At 44.6% G+C, this 20,130-nt stretch overlaps 1 protein-coding gene across 3 annotated transcripts in view; it reads left to right on the plus strand.

Moving 5' to 3' along the window:
* hmmr (hyaluronan-mediated motility receptor (RHAMM)) overlaps window positions 1-9,871 on the plus strand; it is a 52,046-nt gene extending 42,175 nt beyond the window's left edge. For all 3 annotated transcript variants that reach the window (XM_059650578.1, XM_048543412.2, XM_059650579.1), the window contains 4 exons: window positions 29-131; window positions 842-1,018; window positions 3,413-3,575; window positions 8,491-9,871. In XM_059650578.1, the coding sequence (XP_059506561.1) occupies window positions 29-131; window positions 842-1,018; window positions 3,413-3,575; window positions 8,491-8,510 (463 nt within the window). In that variant the 3' untranslated portion in view covers window positions 8,511-9,871. The remainder of the gene's footprint in view (window positions 1-28; window positions 132-841; window positions 1,019-3,412; window positions 3,576-8,490) is intronic.
* Window positions 9,872-20,130: the final 10,259 nt, after the last annotated feature.

Here is a 20,130-nt window from a genome sequence, read left to right on the forward strand (position 1 = left end):
CCAAATGAATTTCTTGTTTCTGTCACAGCACTGATACTGTGAGTGAGGATGTGGTTACAGAACTTAAAGCTGAAATACAAAAATGGCAAGTACTTTATGAAGAATTGCACAACAAGGTTAAACCTTTCCAGGTACATTCTCTCCAACTTTTGTTTTTGTGTTACGCATTTAGTGTTAACTTTTCCTCCTTTTAATTCGAAAGATACTATGCTATTGGGAAATATGTTTAATGTTGTTATTTAAATGATATATAAATAAATATCCCTATTAATTAGTAGAGTAGCTCATTTGTCAACTGAAGTGTCTAGTGTTCAATCTATTCAGGAGTGTGTCACTTTTATCAACTTCTCAGCTTTGGGTGATGGGCATCAGTACCTGTTTGCTAACATTGTGAAACTTGCAAAGTTCCAAACTGTCATTTTGTGTTGACATTGAGTGTAGAAATATGGCTTCTGCTTTAATTTGGTAAGTATGTAAATCTGCCCACTGTCCTGTGCTGTTGACTTGCAATGTGTTCCAGATTAGAGTCTGTTTGGACATACAAACACAGTACAGGACAAGCAGCCATTCATCAGTACAGGAAATGCTTGTATGTTGGGACTTTAAAATTACACTCTGAATGAGATTGCATTTGTAAGTACTTGCATTTGTAAATCAGATGTTCATAATCTGAAACATCCCAGGAAGCTGTGTGGGTTTGTTTTGTTTCTTGTTGTTTTGCACATCTTGTGGTTTATTACGTGCAAGTAATATTCCTTTAATTAGATCTTAAATTCTCAACTTGCTCAATGTAAAATTGCTGGTGGACCTGATTAGTTTTTAAAACTTTTCATATGAATAGGAGCAACTTGACTCATTTGAAAAGGAAAAGAATTCCCTCCTCAATGAACATGGAGCTACGCAGGAAGAGCTGAATAAACTGAGCGAAGCTTACATTAAGTTGCTTGGTCATCAAAACCAGAAACAGAAAATTAAGCATGTAATGAAGCTGAAGCAAGAAAACGTGGAGCTGAAGCAGGTATGCAGTTTTACCAGGTTGGTGGCAATGAATGATCGATGTACCCTTTGCTAAAATATTACTAATTTTATAGACTAATACTTCAAATTGGGACTTTCTCCATTCCTTCAGCACCTACATGCAAAGGGGAGTGCATGTGCTGGTTTTATGTACCTTGAATTTTTCAGAACACACAGGATTTGGTCTGGCTTCTCTCGGTGAATTTAAAGGAAATACTGTTCTGTAGCAAGGTGTAGAGCTGGATGAACACAGCAGGCCAAGCAGCAGCATAGGAGCAGGAAGGCTGACGTTTCGGGCCTAGACCCTTCATCAGAAAAATGTTCTGTAGAGTTGTGTTAACTGTGACCTCGTGATGGACACAGTTGGTATGGAAATATGTGGGTGGTTTTATTTTGCAACAGATTACCACAGCAGTAAGTTAGCACCTCAAATGTACCTATTGCACAAGATAGGAACTCAATGTGCAGATAATGTATTGGCATAGGTTGATTCTAAGGGGAATTGACAGGGGAGAGGTTGAGAAAATATTTCCACAAGGGCCCTTTATCAAGAAGACAATTTTAAAAAACAACATTACCTGTTTTTCTTATCCGTTCATTCAGAGATGTTAATACATACCTCTGGAGCAGGTAGCACTGCTGGTCCAGGGGACCGTTATGGTGAGGAGTTTTAATTGTCCTTAGCTGAGATCATCTCATGAGACACAGACCAGAAGATTCTCACTAGCTTGGCTCTATGAGCAACTGTAGAGTGACTTGATAGCGTTCTTATAGTGCAGTGGCAGTGTCATCTGCCTCTGATCCAGGAGATGTAGATTCAAGTCCCAACTGCTCTAGAGTTGTGTCACAATATCTCTGAGCAGGTTGATTAGAAAATATTGATTGACTTGTTCAAGATAAAATAATTGCAGAGGCGTTTGTGTATACTTTAAAGTTTGCCTTGCAGTGTGAATTTTTGTGGAAGACGCAGATTGTTTTGTTGTGAGTTGTCTAAGTCAGTTTGAAACGTGTGTTGAATGCTTGAATGTAAAATGTGTCTGGTGAGTAAATTCCTGAACGCTTAATTCCCCGATTCTGCTTTCAGTTTCCTGTTTCTGAACTGTCACAGTACAAAGTTAATTTCAAGGCTCAGGATCTATTGAGCTACAAAGGACAAAATTTATCATAGAATCCCTACAGTGTGGAAGCCGTGTGGCCCAACAAATCCGCATTAACTCTCCAGGGAGCGTTCCAGCCAGACACTCACCCCTACTCTATCTCTCTAACCTTGTATTTCCCATGGCTAACCCACCCAGCCTGCACACCCCTGAACACTATACAGGCAACTTTAGCATTGCCAATCCATCTAACGCCCACATCTTTTCGACTGTGGGAGGAAACTGGAGCACCCAGAGGAAACCCAAGCAGACACAGCGAGAAAATGCAAACTTGACACAGACTGTTGCCCGAAGCTGGAACTAAACCTGGTCCCTGGCATTGTGAGACAGCAGTGCTAAACATTGAGCCATCATGCCACTATTTGGAAAATGTTTTCGATTCTCAGGAGTGGATACCTCTTTATTCCACCTCAGTCCTTGTTTCTTCATATTTCTGCAATAAATGCTAGCAGTCTGGCCAATTGGCAGCCTTTAGAGGTCAGACATGCACCAACTACCTTTTTCCTACTGTTGATGAAGTAGCTTCTTTACCTTCATCCATGTTTCATCTGCTCAGTTGATTTTGACATCCCAAATTCGAGCTTCAATGCTGCATATGTGTTCAATAAGTAGATTAAATTCCTTTCAATACACTGGAGCAGTGTACGTGCACTGGGTTAAAACCATCGCTATCCTTGTTTTGCTTAAAATAAGATCAGTTACAATATTAAACCACTACCACTTGCAAAACTATTTGAATTGTATGCTAATTTTAGTAAAATACTCTCTGCATCCCCTTGTGAATTATATTTACCTTCACTGCTCAAGTGTATATTAAATGTAAATTTCTTAACTACTCTTATGGGAAAAAAAAACTCGACTTTTCGTGTTGCCATTTGATCATCAAACTCCACCCTAGATTAATGTTCATGTACATGTACTATATTGAGATTACATGGCGAACAAAAGTGTCTATGACTTTTAAAACTGATTAATTCAATCAGCCATGTGCCCAGGACACTAACTACAGTATTACGAGTGGGAAGAGCTTTGGTATCCCCATACTTTTGCCATTGAAGGCTTTTGCTGTCAGTTTCTTCCGTTCTCTTGCCGATTTTTCACATCTGGCTTCTAAAATAATATTGAAATTTTGGATTTTGACTTGCTTTTCATATGAAATGCATCTCTTTTCAATTAAAAAGTGCAAAGATTTCACTTTGTGGCAAGTAGCTGTCTGATCCGGATGTTCTCCCTGGCAGGAGCTGACAAAACTTCGAGCGCAGCTGTCCAAGGAGAAACTAACTGATCAGAAGTATCAAGAACAACGTTGCAAGGCACAAGGCATCAAACGCTTTGATCCTGCCAAAGCTTTCAAACATTCAGTGAAGGAGAATATTGCTCCTACGACACCACTGAGAGAAGGTAAACAATTTGTTGTGGAACTTTGTTCAATTTAACTGCTTTCCTGGATTTTGGGATATTCAAATAGCAGGGCATTTTAAATACATAATTAGGCTTGAGGTTTGTACATTGCATTGGCATACAATGCTGGGTTTGTCAATGTAGGAGGGGGACATTGGCCATCAAGCTTTCATATGGTCGGACAAGAATGGGATCAGGCATAAGGTAACCTTTTTATGGTGTTGAGACCAATCTCACTCCCACCTGCTGCCTTCAACAGCAGAGGCACACAGTCGTGACAGAACAATACCCAAATAAAAGTAGAAATTTTAATTGCATGCAGCTTTCAGCAGGCTCTGATGATTGCAGAAGCCTGTGCTGACCAATATGTTTCCCTGTTCCTGAATGATCTTCCTTGGAGTATAAAAATGTCTTTTGCTCTTCCTGTTGTGGTGATGGATATTTGCTGGGCTGCACAGGGTGTGGTAATTCTGGTTAACAACTATCCTCTCAATGTACTAACAGGTTGGGTGTAAGCTGTCAAGTCAGTATGTTTAATAAGTAGTCTTCAACTGGTATTAAGGCAGAACTCATTCAGCTGTGTTGTTCACTAGTCCTTGCGTAAATTATGAGTGCGGGAGAGAATGTCTTAGAAAGCTACCTAATATCTGGAAAACCTGCTTGAAATCAGTTGAGCTGGAGCTTCAAACTAACGCAATCAAAGAGGACTGACCAATTGACTGGGCCCAATCACTCGGGTAAATTACCCCCAAGATCCAGGATGTCTCGGAGAGGGTGCAAAATATTGTCAAAGGGGAGAAGGACCAGCAGGAGGTTGTTGTACACATTGAAACTAGTGACATAAGTAAAGGATGAGATTCTGATGAGAGAATATAGGAGGTTAGGCAGGAGTTTAAAAAGTAGGTCCTTGATAGTAATAATACCTGGATTACTCCCAGTGCCATGAGCTAGTGAGGGTAGGAATAGAGCAGATGAATGCGTGGCTGAGGAGCTGGTACAGGAAATAAGGATTCACATTTCTGGGGATCATTGGAATTTCTTCTGGGGTAGAAGTGACCTGTATAAGGAGGACAGATTGCACTTAAATTGGAAGGGGACTAATATACTGGAAGGGAGATTTGCTAGAACTGCTTGATTGAAACTAGTAAGGTTTTGGGGCTGGAGGGGAGGGTGATAGAGTGCAGGGTGCTAATGAGGAAAGTGATCAGTCTGAGACTGATACAGTTGGGAAAAGGAGCAAGTCAAACTGTCAGGGCAGGCAGGAACAAAGCAGAAAATGAGGTAGGACTGATAAATAAACTGCATTTATTTCAATGGAAGAGGCCAAATAGGTACGGCAGATGAACTCAGGGCATTGTTGGGAATACGGGACTGGGATATCATAGCAATTTCAGAGATGTGTCTCAGGGATGGACAGGACTGGCAGCTTAATGTTCCAGGGTATAGATTCTATGGGACGGGTAGAGAGGGGAACAAGGCAAGAGTGGGGAGCAGTGTTTTTGATTATGGACAACATTGTGGTTGCATTCAGGGAGGATGTTCCTGGGAACATGTCCAGCGAAGTTATTTGTGTAGAACTGAGACATAAGAAAGGGATGATCACCTTATTGGGATTGTACGATAGGTTTCCTAATAGTCAATGGGAAATTGAAAAACAAATTTGTTGGAAGATCTCAGTTATTTGTAAGAATATTAGGGGATTTTAACTTTCAAACATAGACTGGGTGTGCCAAAGTGGTAAGGGCTTGGATGAGGAGGAATTCAAGTGTGTATAAGAAAATTTTCTGAATCACTACGTGGATGTACCTACTCGAAGGTGCAAAGCGTAACCTACAATTGGGAAATAAGGCAGGGCAAAGTGACTGAGGTGTCAGTGGGGGAGCACTCGAGGAAAGTGCCCATAATTCTATTAGTTTTAAATTAGTGATGGAAAAGGATAGATTGGGTCTCGAAGTTAAAGTTCTAAATTGGAGAAAGGCCAATTTTGATAGTATTTGGCAAGAGCTTTCAAAAGTTGTTTGGGCATGGATGTTTGCAGGCAAAAGGAATAGCTGAAAAATGGGATGCTTTCAAAAATGAGACAATGAAGAGTCCAAAGACAGTATGTTCCTGTTTGGGTGAAGGGCAAGGCTGGTAGGTGTAGGGAATGCCAGATTACGAGAGAAATTGAGGTTTTGGTTAAGAATAAGAAGGAAGCATATGTCAGGGAAGGACAGCAGAGATTGACTGAATTCCAAGAAGAGTATAAAGACAATAGTAGTATACTTGAGAGGGAAATTAGGCGGGCAAACGGGGGACATGAGATAGCTTTGGCAAGCAGGGTTAAGCAAAATTCAAAGGGATTCTACAAATGCACCAAAATTCAAAAAAGGTAACTAGGGAGAGAATAGGGCCCCTTAAAAATCAGCAAGGCTGCCTGTGTCTGGAGCGGCAGGAGATGGGTAAGATACTAAATGAGTATTTTGCATCATTTCTCTGTGGAGAAAGATATGAAAGATAGAGTTGGGGAAATAAATAGCGATAACTTGAAAAATGACCATATTACAAAGGAGGAGGTTCTGACTGGTTTAAGATGCATAAAGGTGGATAAATCCCTGGACCTGATCAGCTGTACCCTAGAACTCTGTGGGAGGCTAGGAAAATGATTGCTTGGCCCCTTGCTGAAATATTTATATCATCAATAGTCATAAGTGAGTTGTCAGAAGGCTGGATGTTGGTGCCACTATTTTAGGAAATGTGGTAAGGAAAAGCCAGAGAATTATAGACTGGTGAGCCTGACATCTGTGGTGGGTAAATTATTGGAGGGAGTCATAGTTCTTTGAAAGTGGAGTCACAGGTCGATAGCATGGTGAAGAACGTATTTGACGTGCTTGCCTTTATCAGCCAGTGTATTGAGTATAGGAGTTGGGTGATCATGTTGCAGCTGTACAGGACATTGGTTAGGCCACTGTTGGAATACTGTGTACAATTCTGGTCTCCCAACTATAGGAAAGATGTTGTGAAACTTGAAATTGTTCAGAAAAGATTTACAAGGATGTTGCCAGGGTTGGAGGGTTTGAGCTACAGGGAGAGGCTGAATAGACTGGGGCTATTTTCCGTGGACCATCAGAGACTGAGAAGTGACCTTATAGTGTTTTGTAAAATCATGAGAACATGGATAAGATCAACGGACAAGGTAAATGGGGCCGAGGGTAAAGGTTTTAAGATGAGAAGGGAAAGATTTAAAAGGGACCTGAGGGGCAAGTTTTTCATGCAGAGCATAGTGCGTGTATGGAATGAGCTGCCAGAAGAACTAGTGGAGGCTGGTAGAATTACAACATTTCAAAGGCATCTGGATGGGTATATGAATAGGAAGGGTTTTGAGGGATATAAGTCAAATGCTGGCAAACGGCACTAGATTCATTTAGGATATCTAGGCATGGATGAGTTGGACCAAAGGGTCTATTTCTATGCTCTATATCTCTTTGAAATGTTGCCAAAAGCCATTTGATTGTTTTCTCAACCATTCAGTCCTTTAAATCCTTCTCTCCCCTGGTTCTTGACCCCCAACTGTGGAGACATCTTTTCTGCAACTACCTTGTCCAACCTTTAGGAATTTTGAATTTTGTAAGTTTCAATGAAATTTCTCTTTCTGCTTTAAAACTGTAGAGGATAGTCTCCTTGATCTCTCCTTGTAGGCCAGTTCTGCTATCCCATGGATTAGATTTTTGAACCTCTACTTCATTGTCTGTCTGGCAAATGGACCAACTTTGCACACACTACTCCAAGTGTAGTGTCACTAAGGTGCAATACAATCTACAATCTTTATTCCCATACTCAAAGCCTCTTGCAATAAAAGCTAACACATTTGCCTTACTAGTAGCTTGCTGCATCTGGATGCCAGCTTTTAATGATTCATAAACATGTGCAACCAGTTCCTTTCTGGCCATCAACATTTCCCAACCTCTTGTCATTTTAATAAATACTCAGCACCTCCATTCCTCCTATCAAGGTAGTTCACACTCATGCACATTGTATTCCATCTGCCATGTTCTTGTCTACTCAACCTATCCCAATCCCCTTGAAAGTTAACGGGAACTACAAAAAAGTTGTTCTACGTTTTCTTGGCAAAAACAGTTTTATTTACTGGTGAGTGTGCTGACTAACCACATTCAGCTTTCTGGTGATAGCATAAGACTTGTTCTCATGTGCAGATAATTTTTTCCTTGTAGACTAAGGTCAGAGCGATAAGATTCAGCTAGGAGCACAAAACACATTTATAATCACTCTTGGGATATTGGTCTGAAGGACTGAGATTTTTACACAAATTATGAAATAATTGGTCACTTAAATCTGCAGGACTTTTGATAATTAATATTTCTATGATAAGAAAGAGTTGGATGAATTAAATGAGCAAATGAATGGCAGAAACAAACCAGCTTTCTAATTAGTTACTTACTCTAGCCCTGCCGAATTATCTTCTGCCCCATTGTAACTATCTGATTCTATGATATTCCTAACTGCTTATTCCACAGTTAATTCTATAAGTGGTATCTGAAAGTCTCTTTCATGTTGCGCAGTGCTGGTATTTAGGTTTCTCAGCGAGGATAAGCTAACTTGCTTCGTGAGTCAATGCACGCAGGGTGGTAAATAGTTAGGTCATGTGCTAGGTCACTTGCCTTTGAGCAGGTAAGCACTTGTTTCTCCTATAAACATTTGATTAAGCATTAATTTAACTTTCTAACCACATGATGGATTGCAATGCATTTTGAGTAAGTCTAAATTTCAGTTTAATTTCATTTCTAACCAAGCGATGGAGAAATTGAAGTTTGGTAAAATATCACCAATACATGTATTAACCTGAACTGTTTGTTATGATACTTCATAGTTCAATATTTGCTGTGACACTTCTGTATGACTCATTTTTGTTTTGCAGGGAGCACAAATGTACTTTAAGCTTTGCAGCTTTGATTTCAAGTCTCCATACATTGAGTGTGATGAGATTCTGGTAACGGTACCCTGGATCGAATGGCTTACATTCAACAAGAATGAGTTGAAGAGGTTAATTACATTGTAAATCGGAAAGTAGATCATTGTAAACCAATCAAACAGTCTTGTTCCAGTGATTTTATGTTCTCCCCTGGCCCCTGAATTTTAATCTTGAATTTTAAAATATGGATTTATAAATAAATTCTTTAGATTAGGTAAATTATTTTTTATGGATGTTTATTTATCCTCATGAATCTATTCATTGGCATTGAATTGTAAATAATTCTGTTGGATTTTCTGGTGAGCTGGTAGTTGATATCTGGGAGAATCAACAGCTCAGGTTTCACAAACAATTTATGAAGAAAAAATAACTTGCAAGCAGCTGGGCTGTTAACAAAAATAGCAGCTGACAAAGAAATCTATTATTGTAATACTATACTGTTACTGTGGTGTAGCAACCCCAGAATGCCCTTTCCCAGATTTAGGTAAAATAAGAATTCTTTTTGCAATAGATAACATTCTTGCTAAGTAACATGAGTTCTATAGTTAAGTGGGAGACCAGTCATAATGTGAATTTTGGGATCAGGCACATTGGATGTACATTCAACTTCATGTGAGGGAAATAAAGATTTGAAACTTCATCAGAATGAAGGCCATTACCTTAACAGACTGCATTAAAGCAAGGACCACCAACTGAACCCATTGAATAACTGAATTTCCAAAGATTTGGGTAGCACTTTGTGGCTGAACACTAAACTTCAAGCCATTTAGCTTAACGTCAAGCTTAGCTTATTGATAAAATATTTAGCTGTATCAAATAATTAACATTAAGTATGAAGATACTGGTCCATGATTTTAATTATTTTGCAAGATTTTTATTCTGGTGATTCAATATTGCAATAAATTGTCAGCTTATTTTGTGGTGCATGTATTGAGGTTGAGAGACTTGATGTGGTTCCCTATTACTTAATCTGAATTGTAATTCTAGTCATTCCAAAAGCTTCCCAATTGTTTGAAAAGCAAAGTTGTCAATGGGTGTAGTTGACGATCTTCTTTTCAGGTGCAACTATTTTAATAGCAGTTGGGAGCTGACCTTGAGACATTGTATAATCTGACAAGAATAAGAAACTGGAGCCTTGTTGCCTAATACAGTTTTTCCTGCAGAACTTGCAGTTGATTACTTGAAATGATTGTATCTTTTGGTGTGCAACATTGTAAATATGTAACATTTTGAGTTACGTCCTTGGATAGTGAATTGTCAGAATGGCATTGATGTACAAAAAGCATTGGAAATAAGAATAAAGCTGGACTTGTTCCACTTTGTGGGATCTCTGCTCTGTCCTGCTGTACTCTGGAGAGGATCAACATTAGTTTACTTACCTAGATGAAACTCCTTCATGTAATAAACTCACAGTATTAAGCAGTAACTTGCTAATAATGGCTATCTAAAGTTATTAAAATTTACAAAAGCACTGAATGTTAAAATTATTTGTTTATTTCATATCTAACAATTTCTCTTTACCTCCATCTCTTGGACATTCGTAGTACATGCATGCAGGAAAGTTGGATGACTAGCCATTGTCCTTGACTTCTAGTGAAGCGGTCAGCATCTCAGTTCTTGCAAAACCATTGTAATAGATGTGTCATAATCAACAAAATTGGTCATTTATCTATGAACAGTTAACATATTTTTGATGTAGGGTACTAACCCTGAAGGGATGTTCCACTTTGGTCATTGGCTAATAGTGTTAGCATGGCTCTGTTGATGCTCTCAGGTCTGTCACGCTATTGTAGGGATGGGGCATACTCTAGAAGTGAAGCATATAATCTGGGGTAGTAGGAACTGCAGATGCTGGAGAATCCGAGATAACAAGGTGAAGAGCTGGATGAACAGAGCAGGCCACACAGCATCATTGGAGCAGGAGAGCTGACGTTTCGGACCTAGAGGGTTTCACTTCATTGTCATGTTGAGTTCCTGAAATTTAGTTACATTGTTATGGTCTGCTCACTCAAGGAGATGCAAATATTTCAATTATGTTTTGGGCAGCTCCCTCCCATTAAGAGTGCGAGTCAGCATTCATGCACTTGCCAGCAAGACCACGAGAACAGATTTAATTTATTAATTACTCCTTTTCAGTGTAAAGCATTTTCTTTATACAAAGCTGTGGGTACACTTATCAAACTAATTTTTTTGCCTTCCATGGCTGCAGTATTTCTCACTGTAAAAATGTAAGATTTTACCAAATGCAATATGAGTTTTGAAAAGAAACTAAATAACCTTCCCTTCCTATCTCTACGACAAGAATGTTACATTTTTGTATTTCTTGGCTGTTATATTTTTCCTCCTACAATTTCTGTAAAACCTCATATAGTTTTCAGACAGATCGACACAACACTGAAGCCACTCATCTCCTGTGGAGAACACTATAAGGTTATGTCCTCCATCTAAAGAACAAATATACTGGAACACAAACATTCCACCTAGTGTCAGAATCTTTGGGCAGGTGGATCAACTTTATATTTTTTATTACCATGGCTAGTTAGACATAGTTTTAGTCTGACTTATTTTTACGGTGACTACCCTTTTATGTAAGTCTGATCTCTCCCAAGTTTCTTACTCCAACTCAAGAATCAAATACTTTCACATGGTTTCAGAAAGCAGGTGAATTTCCCATCAAAAGTTTCAGTTCCAGGATAATTTCCAGAGTCAGGACATCAACAACTTCAAAGGATCACGACGCGCTTGTCTCTTGTCTGGTGGGAGACTGAAGGCAGATTTGGCTTCTTCCCAGATCAATTTTGTAGTGTTAAACGGATAGGCATGGCCTCCAATTAAATGCTGTATAATCTGCCTTGATAGTGGTGATCTAGTCGCACGGAAGTTACAACAGAATATACCATGAGGTGTCCTGGATACAGGTCAGATTCATTGTAACTGGATGTGAGTTTGCTCGCTGAGCTGGAAGGTTAGTTTTCAGACGTTTCGTCACTATTCCAGGTAACATTATCAGTGAGCCTCCGATGAAGCGCTGGTTTTATGTCCCGCTTTCTATTTATCTGGTTAGGTTTCCTTGGGTTGGTGATGTCATTTCCTGTGTTGGTGATGTCATTTCCTGTTCTTTTTCTCAGAGGATGGTAGATTGATTTGGAGCCAATGTGTTTGTTGATGGAGTTCCAGTTGGAATGCCATGCTTCTAGGAATTCTCGTGCGTGTCTCTGTTTGGCTTGTCCTAGGATGGATGTGTTGTCCCAATCAAAGTGGTGCCCTTCCTCATCTGTATGTAAGGATACTAGTGATAGTGGGTCATGTCGTTTTGTGGCTAGTTGATGTTCATGTATCCTGGTGGCTAGCTTTCTGCCAGTTTGTCCAATGTAGTGTTTGTCACAGTTCTTGCAAGGTATTTTGTAGATGACGTTCGTTTTGCACTTTGATTGGGACAACACATCCTTCCTAGGACAAGCCAAACAGAGACACGCACGAGAATTCCCAGAGGCATGGCATTCCAACCGGAACTCCATCAGCAACACATTGATTTGGAGCCCATCTACCATCCTCTGAGAAAAAGAACAGGAAATGACATCACTAACGCAGGAAATGCCATCACCAACTCAAGGAAACCTAAACAGATAAATAGAAAGCGGGATATAACACCAGTGCTTCACCGGAGGCTCACTGATGATGTTACCTAGAATGGTGACGAAACATCTGGGAACAAACCTTCAAGCTCAGTGAACCAGCTTACATCTGGAACAAAATAAAGACCCACTCTCTTGTGGACCGAGAGGAGGAGAGTGCTGTCTTGGAGGTGAAAGGAAGACGTCGGGTTGGCTGTGCACCCTTGAGACCAGTGGATCTTACTGCTGGCTTCGGCCTAACGCTGGTTCAGGGGAGCAGCCAACCTGCAATGATGGCTGCGGCAAGTGCTCGTGCCCCAGGTCAGGGGGTCCGGAACACCATCCGTGTTTCCGTAAAGAAGGTGGATGAAGGTGCACCTGTAGACTGCACCTTCTTCGTGAAGAGGGTCCTGTTGGACTGTTGCGGATTCGCTGCTGCGGACATTTACTGCCTGCAGGATTTCCCTGGAGGAGGTTTTACGATGTGACCTTCAGGAGTGCCAAGCTTTGTAAGCGCTTCCTGGAGGTTTTCAAGGAGAAAGGAGGTGAGGGCCCCCTCTCTGTATTGACCGCTGTCCCGCTGTTTGTGATGCCAGCGCAGAGGAGCCGTATGGTGCCTGTACACATGTACAACCCGCATGTGCCAGCAGTTGATGTCCTGCCCTTCCTTGGAAGGTACGTGAAGGTGGAAGGGGACCTAACTGACATCATGGACCCCTTTGGCATCTGGACCAGTAAGAGGCAGGTCAAGGTGACGCTGAGGATGGGCGCGGATGGGAACGTTGTACACCCACCGTCCAGCTTTGTGATCGGCGGGAGCAAGGGCTACCTGACCTATGCAGGGCAACTTAAAGTCTGCCATGCCTGTGGTAGGCCAGGTCACGTGGCAGCCGACTGCAAAGCCATCATCTGCAGGGAGGAGGGACACCTTGCAAAGGATTGCCCACAAGAGAAAAGCTGCAACTTTTGCAGGGAAGCGGGCCACCTCTACAGGGCATGCCCGCAGCGGGGGACCACCTATGCCCAGGTCGCTGGCAGGGGCAATGCGGGGCCAGCCCCCCCCGGAGGAGAGGAAGGCACCAGGGCCCAGCAAGGACCCCACTAATGTGCAGGAGGGCCCAGCCCCGCAGGATGGGCCCGAGGCCAGCAAAGCGCCCCTGCAGGCTCTGCCCCCACCCTCCCGACAACCCGGAGTCGATGGAGGCAGCGACAGGCGACCCAGGGGAGTGGACGATGGTCTGGAAAGCGAGGAGGAAGGTGCGTCGACGGGCCCATGAACCGCAACCATCAGGTGGGAAGAGGCAGCTACAGGGGGGCTATAAGAGCTCCTCTGACGAGGGGGATTCGGAGAGGGACCGCCTGAAGCAGAAGTTAAAGATCTCGAGGGAGAAGGAAAGCAGCACCATGCTTCCAGGTGACGGGAGGCGTCCTGAGGCTCCTCCGACACCCAGTCAAGTGCCACTGGGGCACTGGAGGGCCCCCCGGAACTTCCAGGAGGGAAGGAGGAGACAGCGCATCCCCAGCCTGACCCAGAGCCGGACCCTCCTACCTCCGCACCCACGACGGGAGGCATGCCACCCGGAAGACAGCGCGGATGGTTTCCTGAGCCCAGAGAGCGTCCAGCAGTTAGCCCGGGCAATGGGCATGAAGGGACAGATGGAGTGGCTGGACCTTGGACTTGGGGAGGGTACTGTGGTCAGTGCCCACAATGGGGGTACGAGTTGCGAGCATTAATGTGCACAGTGTCAAGTCCAGCGCAAGATGTGTGTCCACGTTGGCCTACCTGACCACCATCAAGGCGGACCTCCTGTTTCTGCAGGAGTGCGGGATACCGCACCTTGGCAGGTACGGGAAATGGTCCGTCGCCTGGACCTGTGGGCCTTCGATGTGGTCGGGGGTTAACGACTGTCGCTCCTCGGGCCTGGCTATTCTGCTGCGGGGGCGCAACTTCACCATCTCTCAAGTTCAGGAGGTGGTGGGGGGGGGCGCCTCCTAGTGGCTGACGTCACCTACAGGAACGCTCCCCTGAGCTGATCAACGTGTACGCCCCAGCGGTACGGAGTGAGCGGTTGGCCGTCCTGCAGCGGCTTTCACCCCTGCTGACTATGTCCAGGCCGGTCATCCTAGGCGGAGACTTCAACTGCATCATCGATGCAGATGGAAGATCCGGCGTGGGGACAGTGGGTGGGGGGAGTCAACTGGACGCCACGCCCAGATTCCTGATGGGCACGGTGAAGGACGCCAAGCTGCTCGACGTCTTCAGCACCCCTGCAGACGGATCGTAGCGGAGGTACACCTGGTCACGGACAGACGGGTCTATTCGCTCAAGGATAGACTTCCTGTTTGTGTCACGGGTGTTCTCGGTCAGGTCCACCGACGTCGAGCCAGTGTTCTTCTCTGACCACTGCCTCCTGCTGGCCGACTGTCACTTACAGGACGACCAGCCGGCCGGCCGGCAAGGGGATGTGGAAGCTCAGCACGACTCTGTTGACCCCAGAGAACGTCGAGGAGCTTAAGAGGGAGTACGCCGGTTGGAGAACCGTGAAACCCCTCTTTGAGTCTCTGGGCGACTGGTGGGAGACGGTGAAGGAGAACATCAAGAGGTTCTTTGTCCTCAAGGGTGTTGGGAAGGCGAGAGAGAGGCGGGGAAAGCTGTCGTGACTCCAGAAAAGGGTGCAGAACCTGCTCCTTCTGCAGTTGATGGGGGTCGATGTCACAGAGGACCTCCGTGAGCTGAGGTGCCAGCAAGCCTCGCTCTACACCGCGGAGGCCTCCAGGATAATCTTCCGGTCCAGGGTCCGCTCCGTGGAGCAGGACGAGACGTGCTCGTGTTTCTTCTTTCAGAAGGTGCACAAAGAGAGCTCTGTGCTTAGCCGGCTGAAGGAGGACGATGGCTCGGTGACGTCGTCTTGGCCCGACATTTTGAGGATCAGCAGATCCTTCTATGCCGGACTGTACGACACAAAGCCCACGGACAGCACGGCCTCCGAGTCATTCCTGTCGTCTTTCACAGAGGTCTTAGACGACGGCACGAGGGAGTGGCTGGACCGGCCGATATCCCTGGACGAGCTGACCAGAGCCCTCAAGTCCTTGGAGAGGAATAGGACTCCCGGGAGCGACGGCTTACCGGTTGAGCTGTATTCCGCTCTGTGGGACCTGATCGGCCAGGACCTGCTGGAGGTGTACGATAGTGTGCTTCGGGCAGGGGAAATGTGCAAGTCCATGAGGAAGGGCATCATCACCCTCATTTACAAGAGGAAGGGGGAGAGGGAAGAAATTAAGAATTGGCGTCCCATTTCACTATTGAACGTGGACTACAAAATCCTTGCCAAGGTCATAGCCAACCGGGTCAGGTCTGTCCTGGAGTCGGTGATTCACCCTTACCAAACCTGTGCTGTGCCGGGCAGGAAGATCGCTGAGAGCCTCGTGCTCATCAGGGATACGATCGCCTACGTACAGGACAGGTGGGTGGACACCTGCCTCGTCAGCCTGGACCAGGAGAAGGCCTTCGACAGGGTCTCTCATGCTTACATGAGGGACGTCCTCTCCAAATTGGGGTTCGGGGAGGACATCCGCAATTGGATCCGGCTGCTCTACGCCAACATCGTTAGCGCAGTCTCGATCAACGGGTGGGAATCAGACAGTTTTCCCGTCAGATCTGGAGTCAGGCAGGGCTGCCCGCTCTCTCCTGCCTTGTTCATGTGCTGTGTGGAGCCCTTCGCCGCATCCATCAGGAAGGACGTGAGCCTGAAGGGCGTGACTATCCCAGGCAGCGGAGGCCTTCATGTCAAGACCTCCCTGTACGTGGACGATGTCGCTGACTTCTGCACCGATCGTTGGTCGGTGAGTAGGCTGTTGGACATCTGCGGCCAGTTTGAACTGGCCTCGGGTGCCAAAGTCAATAGGGGTAAGAGCGAGGTCATGTTCTTCGGGAACTGGGACGCCGATCCTTCATCCCCTTCACCGTCAGGACAGACTACCTGAAGGTGCTGGGTGTTTGGTTTGGTGGAGCTGGGGCGTGCACTAAGACTTGGGAGGAACGTATCACCAAATTGAAGCAGAAGCTGGGCAGGTGGACGCTCTGGTCCCTCTCCATCGCGGGTAAGAACCTCGTTGTCAGGTGCGAGGGGCTTTCGGTACTGTTGTATGTGGCGTAGGCCTGGCCTATTCCCTGGACCTGCGCCGCTGCGGTCACCCGGGCCATCTTCCACTTCATTTGGGGGTCGAGGATGGACCGGGTCTGCAGGGACACCATGTACAAAGACCTGGAAAATGGGGGAAAGGGCGTACCGAATGCCACCCTCGCCCTGACGGCTACCTTTGTGTGCGGCTGCATCAAGCTGTGCAAAGATCCTCAGTACGCAAACACCAAGTGTCACTACTTACTGAGGTTCTACCTGTCCCCGGTGTTGCGAAGGATGGGCCTGGCCTCGTTGCCGCGGAACGCTCCGAGTAGTTGGACCATCCCATACCACCAGTCCTTCGTGGAGAAATTTTTGAAAGGAAACACCTTTGACCACAAGGCCATCAGGCAGTGGTCAACACGTAGTATCCTGGAGGCCCTTCGGGAAAAGGAGAGGGTGGATCCCGTCATGTGGTTCCCCACGCAGACTGCCAAAGTTGTTTGGCAGAATGCCTCATCGCCAGAACTTTCAAACAAGCACAAGGACATTGCTTGGCTGGCGGTGAGAGGGGCTCTGCCAGAGAGATCCTTTATGCATGCCTGGAATCTCTGCGCCACCGCACGCTGCCTTCGAGGTGGCTGCGGGGTGGACGAGACTGTCTATCACCTCCTTCTGGAGTGTGCCTATGTGCAGGAGGTCTGGAGGGGGATGCAGTGGTATTTGTCGAGGTTCGTCCCGAGCAGCTCTGTGACGCGGGACTCCGTACTTTACGGGCTGTTTCCCGGGATGCACACTGAGACCAACATCAACTGCGCCTGGACGACCATCAATGCGATGAAAGACGCTCTTTGGTCTGCCCGCAACTTGCTGGTCTTCCAGCTGAAAGAACTGACCCCAACCGAATGTTGCAGACTGGCGCACTCCAAGGTCCAGGACTACGTGCTGAGGGACACGCTAAAGCTTGGGGCAGCCGCCGCCAAGGCGCGGTGGGGAAAGACCACGGTATGAAACCCCTCGTCCAGAATAGAAAAAAAGGGCCCTATCTGGTAACTGGGCCCAGCTGGCGCCTTCCCCAACTAGTCAGGCGGCCAACTGGGACTGTGCGGGGTGATGACTGCCAGGGTATTTTCTTTGCTTTGTTTTTTGTCTTCTTTGTTTTTTTTCCTTTAGTTGATGTACGTACCCCCTGGGTAACCCGGAGCGGCTTGCATGACTGTGTAGGCGTATAAATATGTTTTATTTTTTGTACATCTTATGAATAAAGTATATTTTTTCAAATAAAAAAAAGTGACAAAACGTCTGAAAACTAACCTTCCAGCTCAGCGAGCAAACTCACATCCAGAACCTCAACCTGAGCTACAAATCTTCTCAAAACTCGCTATTCATTGTAACTGTTGGAATCCTCAGGGCAGAAAGATGGCATTTGGGCCAGCATGTCTGTTGGCTTAAAAACAGGCCACATGGCCTAACCCAACTTTGTTACATCCAATGCCCTGCAATTTACAGCATTAGGAGTGCGAATGCAGACACCTTTTCAATGAGTTGAGGGTTTCTGTCTGAGATAATGGGAACTGCAGATGCTGGAGAATCCAAGATAACAAAGTGTGGAGCTGGATGAACACAGCAGGCCAAGCAGCATCTCAGGAGCACAAAAGCTGATGTTTCAGGCCTCGACCCTTCATCAGCTCTGATGAAGGGTCTAGGCCCGAAACGTCAGCTTTTGTGCTCCTGTGATGCTGCTTGGCCTGCTGTGTTCATCCAGCTCCACACTTTATTATCTGATGGTTTCTGTCTGTTGGCCTGTCAGGCCCCACCCACTCTGTGAAAAGATTTTCCTCATCCACTCTCTAATTTTTCCAAGTCACCAATTTGTGCGCTAAAATAAATACAGCTGTCCCATTCACTCCAGCCAGGCCCCTTTCAATTTTTTATATCTTGATCAAATCTCCCTTGGCCTCCTCAGTTTAAAGAACAATCACAGCTGACCCAATCTTTCCCTTGTAGCTGCATTTTCCAATTGCGGTAACATCCTTGCAAACCTTTGCAGTATTTCCCATCATGATGTTTATTTCATGTATCCTGAATGATTTTACTATGCTTACCCTACATAATTACAAGTGAAAAGGTTATGCTTCATTGCCCGTTCATTCAAAAATCACTCCTTAGTACATTCCAACAATGACTGACATGTCACCCAGACCTGAATATCTTTCAACTTGCTAAGGTAAATTGACTTTCAAGCATAAACTATGCCGAGCTGTATTTGTCTCAATCTTAAATGTTCCTCCTTAATTTTCCAAGTGGTTGACTAGTGACATTGACCTTATTGTGGTTTAAGCTGGAACCTCAGCAGATTGTACTTTAGCCTGTTTTCTTTTAGATTTAGTGAAAAAGTTGAACATCTGCAGGCTGCCAAGCCTTCTGGTTCCAGCGGACTCCACCCTCGGGTTATGCTAATGAGGTATGCACTGGTAGTAATTTTCCAAAATTTGTAGATTTTGGAAAGGTTGCACAAAACCAGAAAACAAATATTTCCTTATAAAGAAGGAAGGAGGCAGAAAGCAGAAACTAAAGGCCTGTTGGCTCAATATCTGTCACTGGGAAGTTGTTTGAACCTATCATGAAGGACACTTGGAAAAACTCAAGATATCTGGGAAAAGTCAGCATGATTTTGAGAAGGAAATCATATTTAACCAATTTATTGATCGGGTAAATTGCACTGTGGATATGAGGGATTTCCAGAAGGCAATAATGTGCTTAATAAAAGGTTATTGTACAATGCAGGAGCTTGTGGAGTATGGGGTAATGTATTAGTGTGGGTGGAAGCTTGGCTGGCAGAAAGCAGTATGTGTAAGTTGGTCTTTTTCTGATTGGTGTGATGCGACAAGTGTTGTCCCGCAGAGGTCTGTGCTGAGGTCTCAACATTTTACCATTTTCATCATTAACTTAGATGAGAAGCAAAGGTGTGATAGCTAAATTCACAGATGACACAAGGGTTGCTAGGAAGGTGTTATGAAGAGTACAAGGAGGATATATTTAGGTTAATCAAGTTGTTTAAAATCTGGCTGATGCAGCATAATGTGGGGAAAATGTTAAGCTGTTTACTTTGTCAGGAAGAATAAAAATATTTCAGAGTTTTACTTGCATGTGGAATTCCTAGGTGCACCGGTGTATGTGTCATTAAAAGTCATTATGCAAGAACAAGTAATTAAGGCTAATGGAATGCTGTACTATATTTTGTTATGAGGATGTTATGTTTCTGTTAAATAGGGCAATGGTGGATCTTTAATAGTGCATGCAGTTTCAGTGTCCTTATTTAAGGAAGGATATAAACACGTTGGAGGTGATTCAATGAAAGTTTACTAGATTATACCAGGAATGAGCAGGTTGTCCTGCCAGGAAAGGTTCAAAGATTGGATTTGTTTTCATTAGTGTTTTAACAGGGTGGGGGTAACTTGAAGTGCGTAAAATCCTGAACTGCTTGACGTTATAGATGTGGAATGTGGGTGAGTCCAGAATAAGGGGTCACCCTTTTATGGTTAAAATGAATGGAGGCTTTTCAGTCATAAGCTGCTTGATCTGTTGTTGAACTCAAGGGCCAGGAAAATGGTTTGAATGATCTTCTCCCTCCTGCACATGCCCAAGGTCCTTTAAGAAATAAAAAGTCCATTCATTCCTTTTATTTGCTTCCACCCAGAGGACAATATATCTGCCTGTTGCTACAGTGCTGTGTCTTTAATTAGTTGAACATGGGTTCAGCTTTGAAACAGTATGTCCATTTTATCATTTCTATTCTGTCAACCTACAAATTTATCATCAAGTTTTCCTTTATAACTACTATTGATCAG

Source organism: Stegostoma tigrinum, chromosome 13, assembly GCF_030684315.1.
Source record: "Stegostoma tigrinum isolate sSteTig4 chromosome 13, sSteTig4.hap1, whole genome shotgun sequence".
NCBI classification, from domain to species: domain Eukaryota; kingdom Metazoa; phylum Chordata; class Chondrichthyes; order Orectolobiformes; family Stegostomatidae; genus Stegostoma; species Stegostoma tigrinum.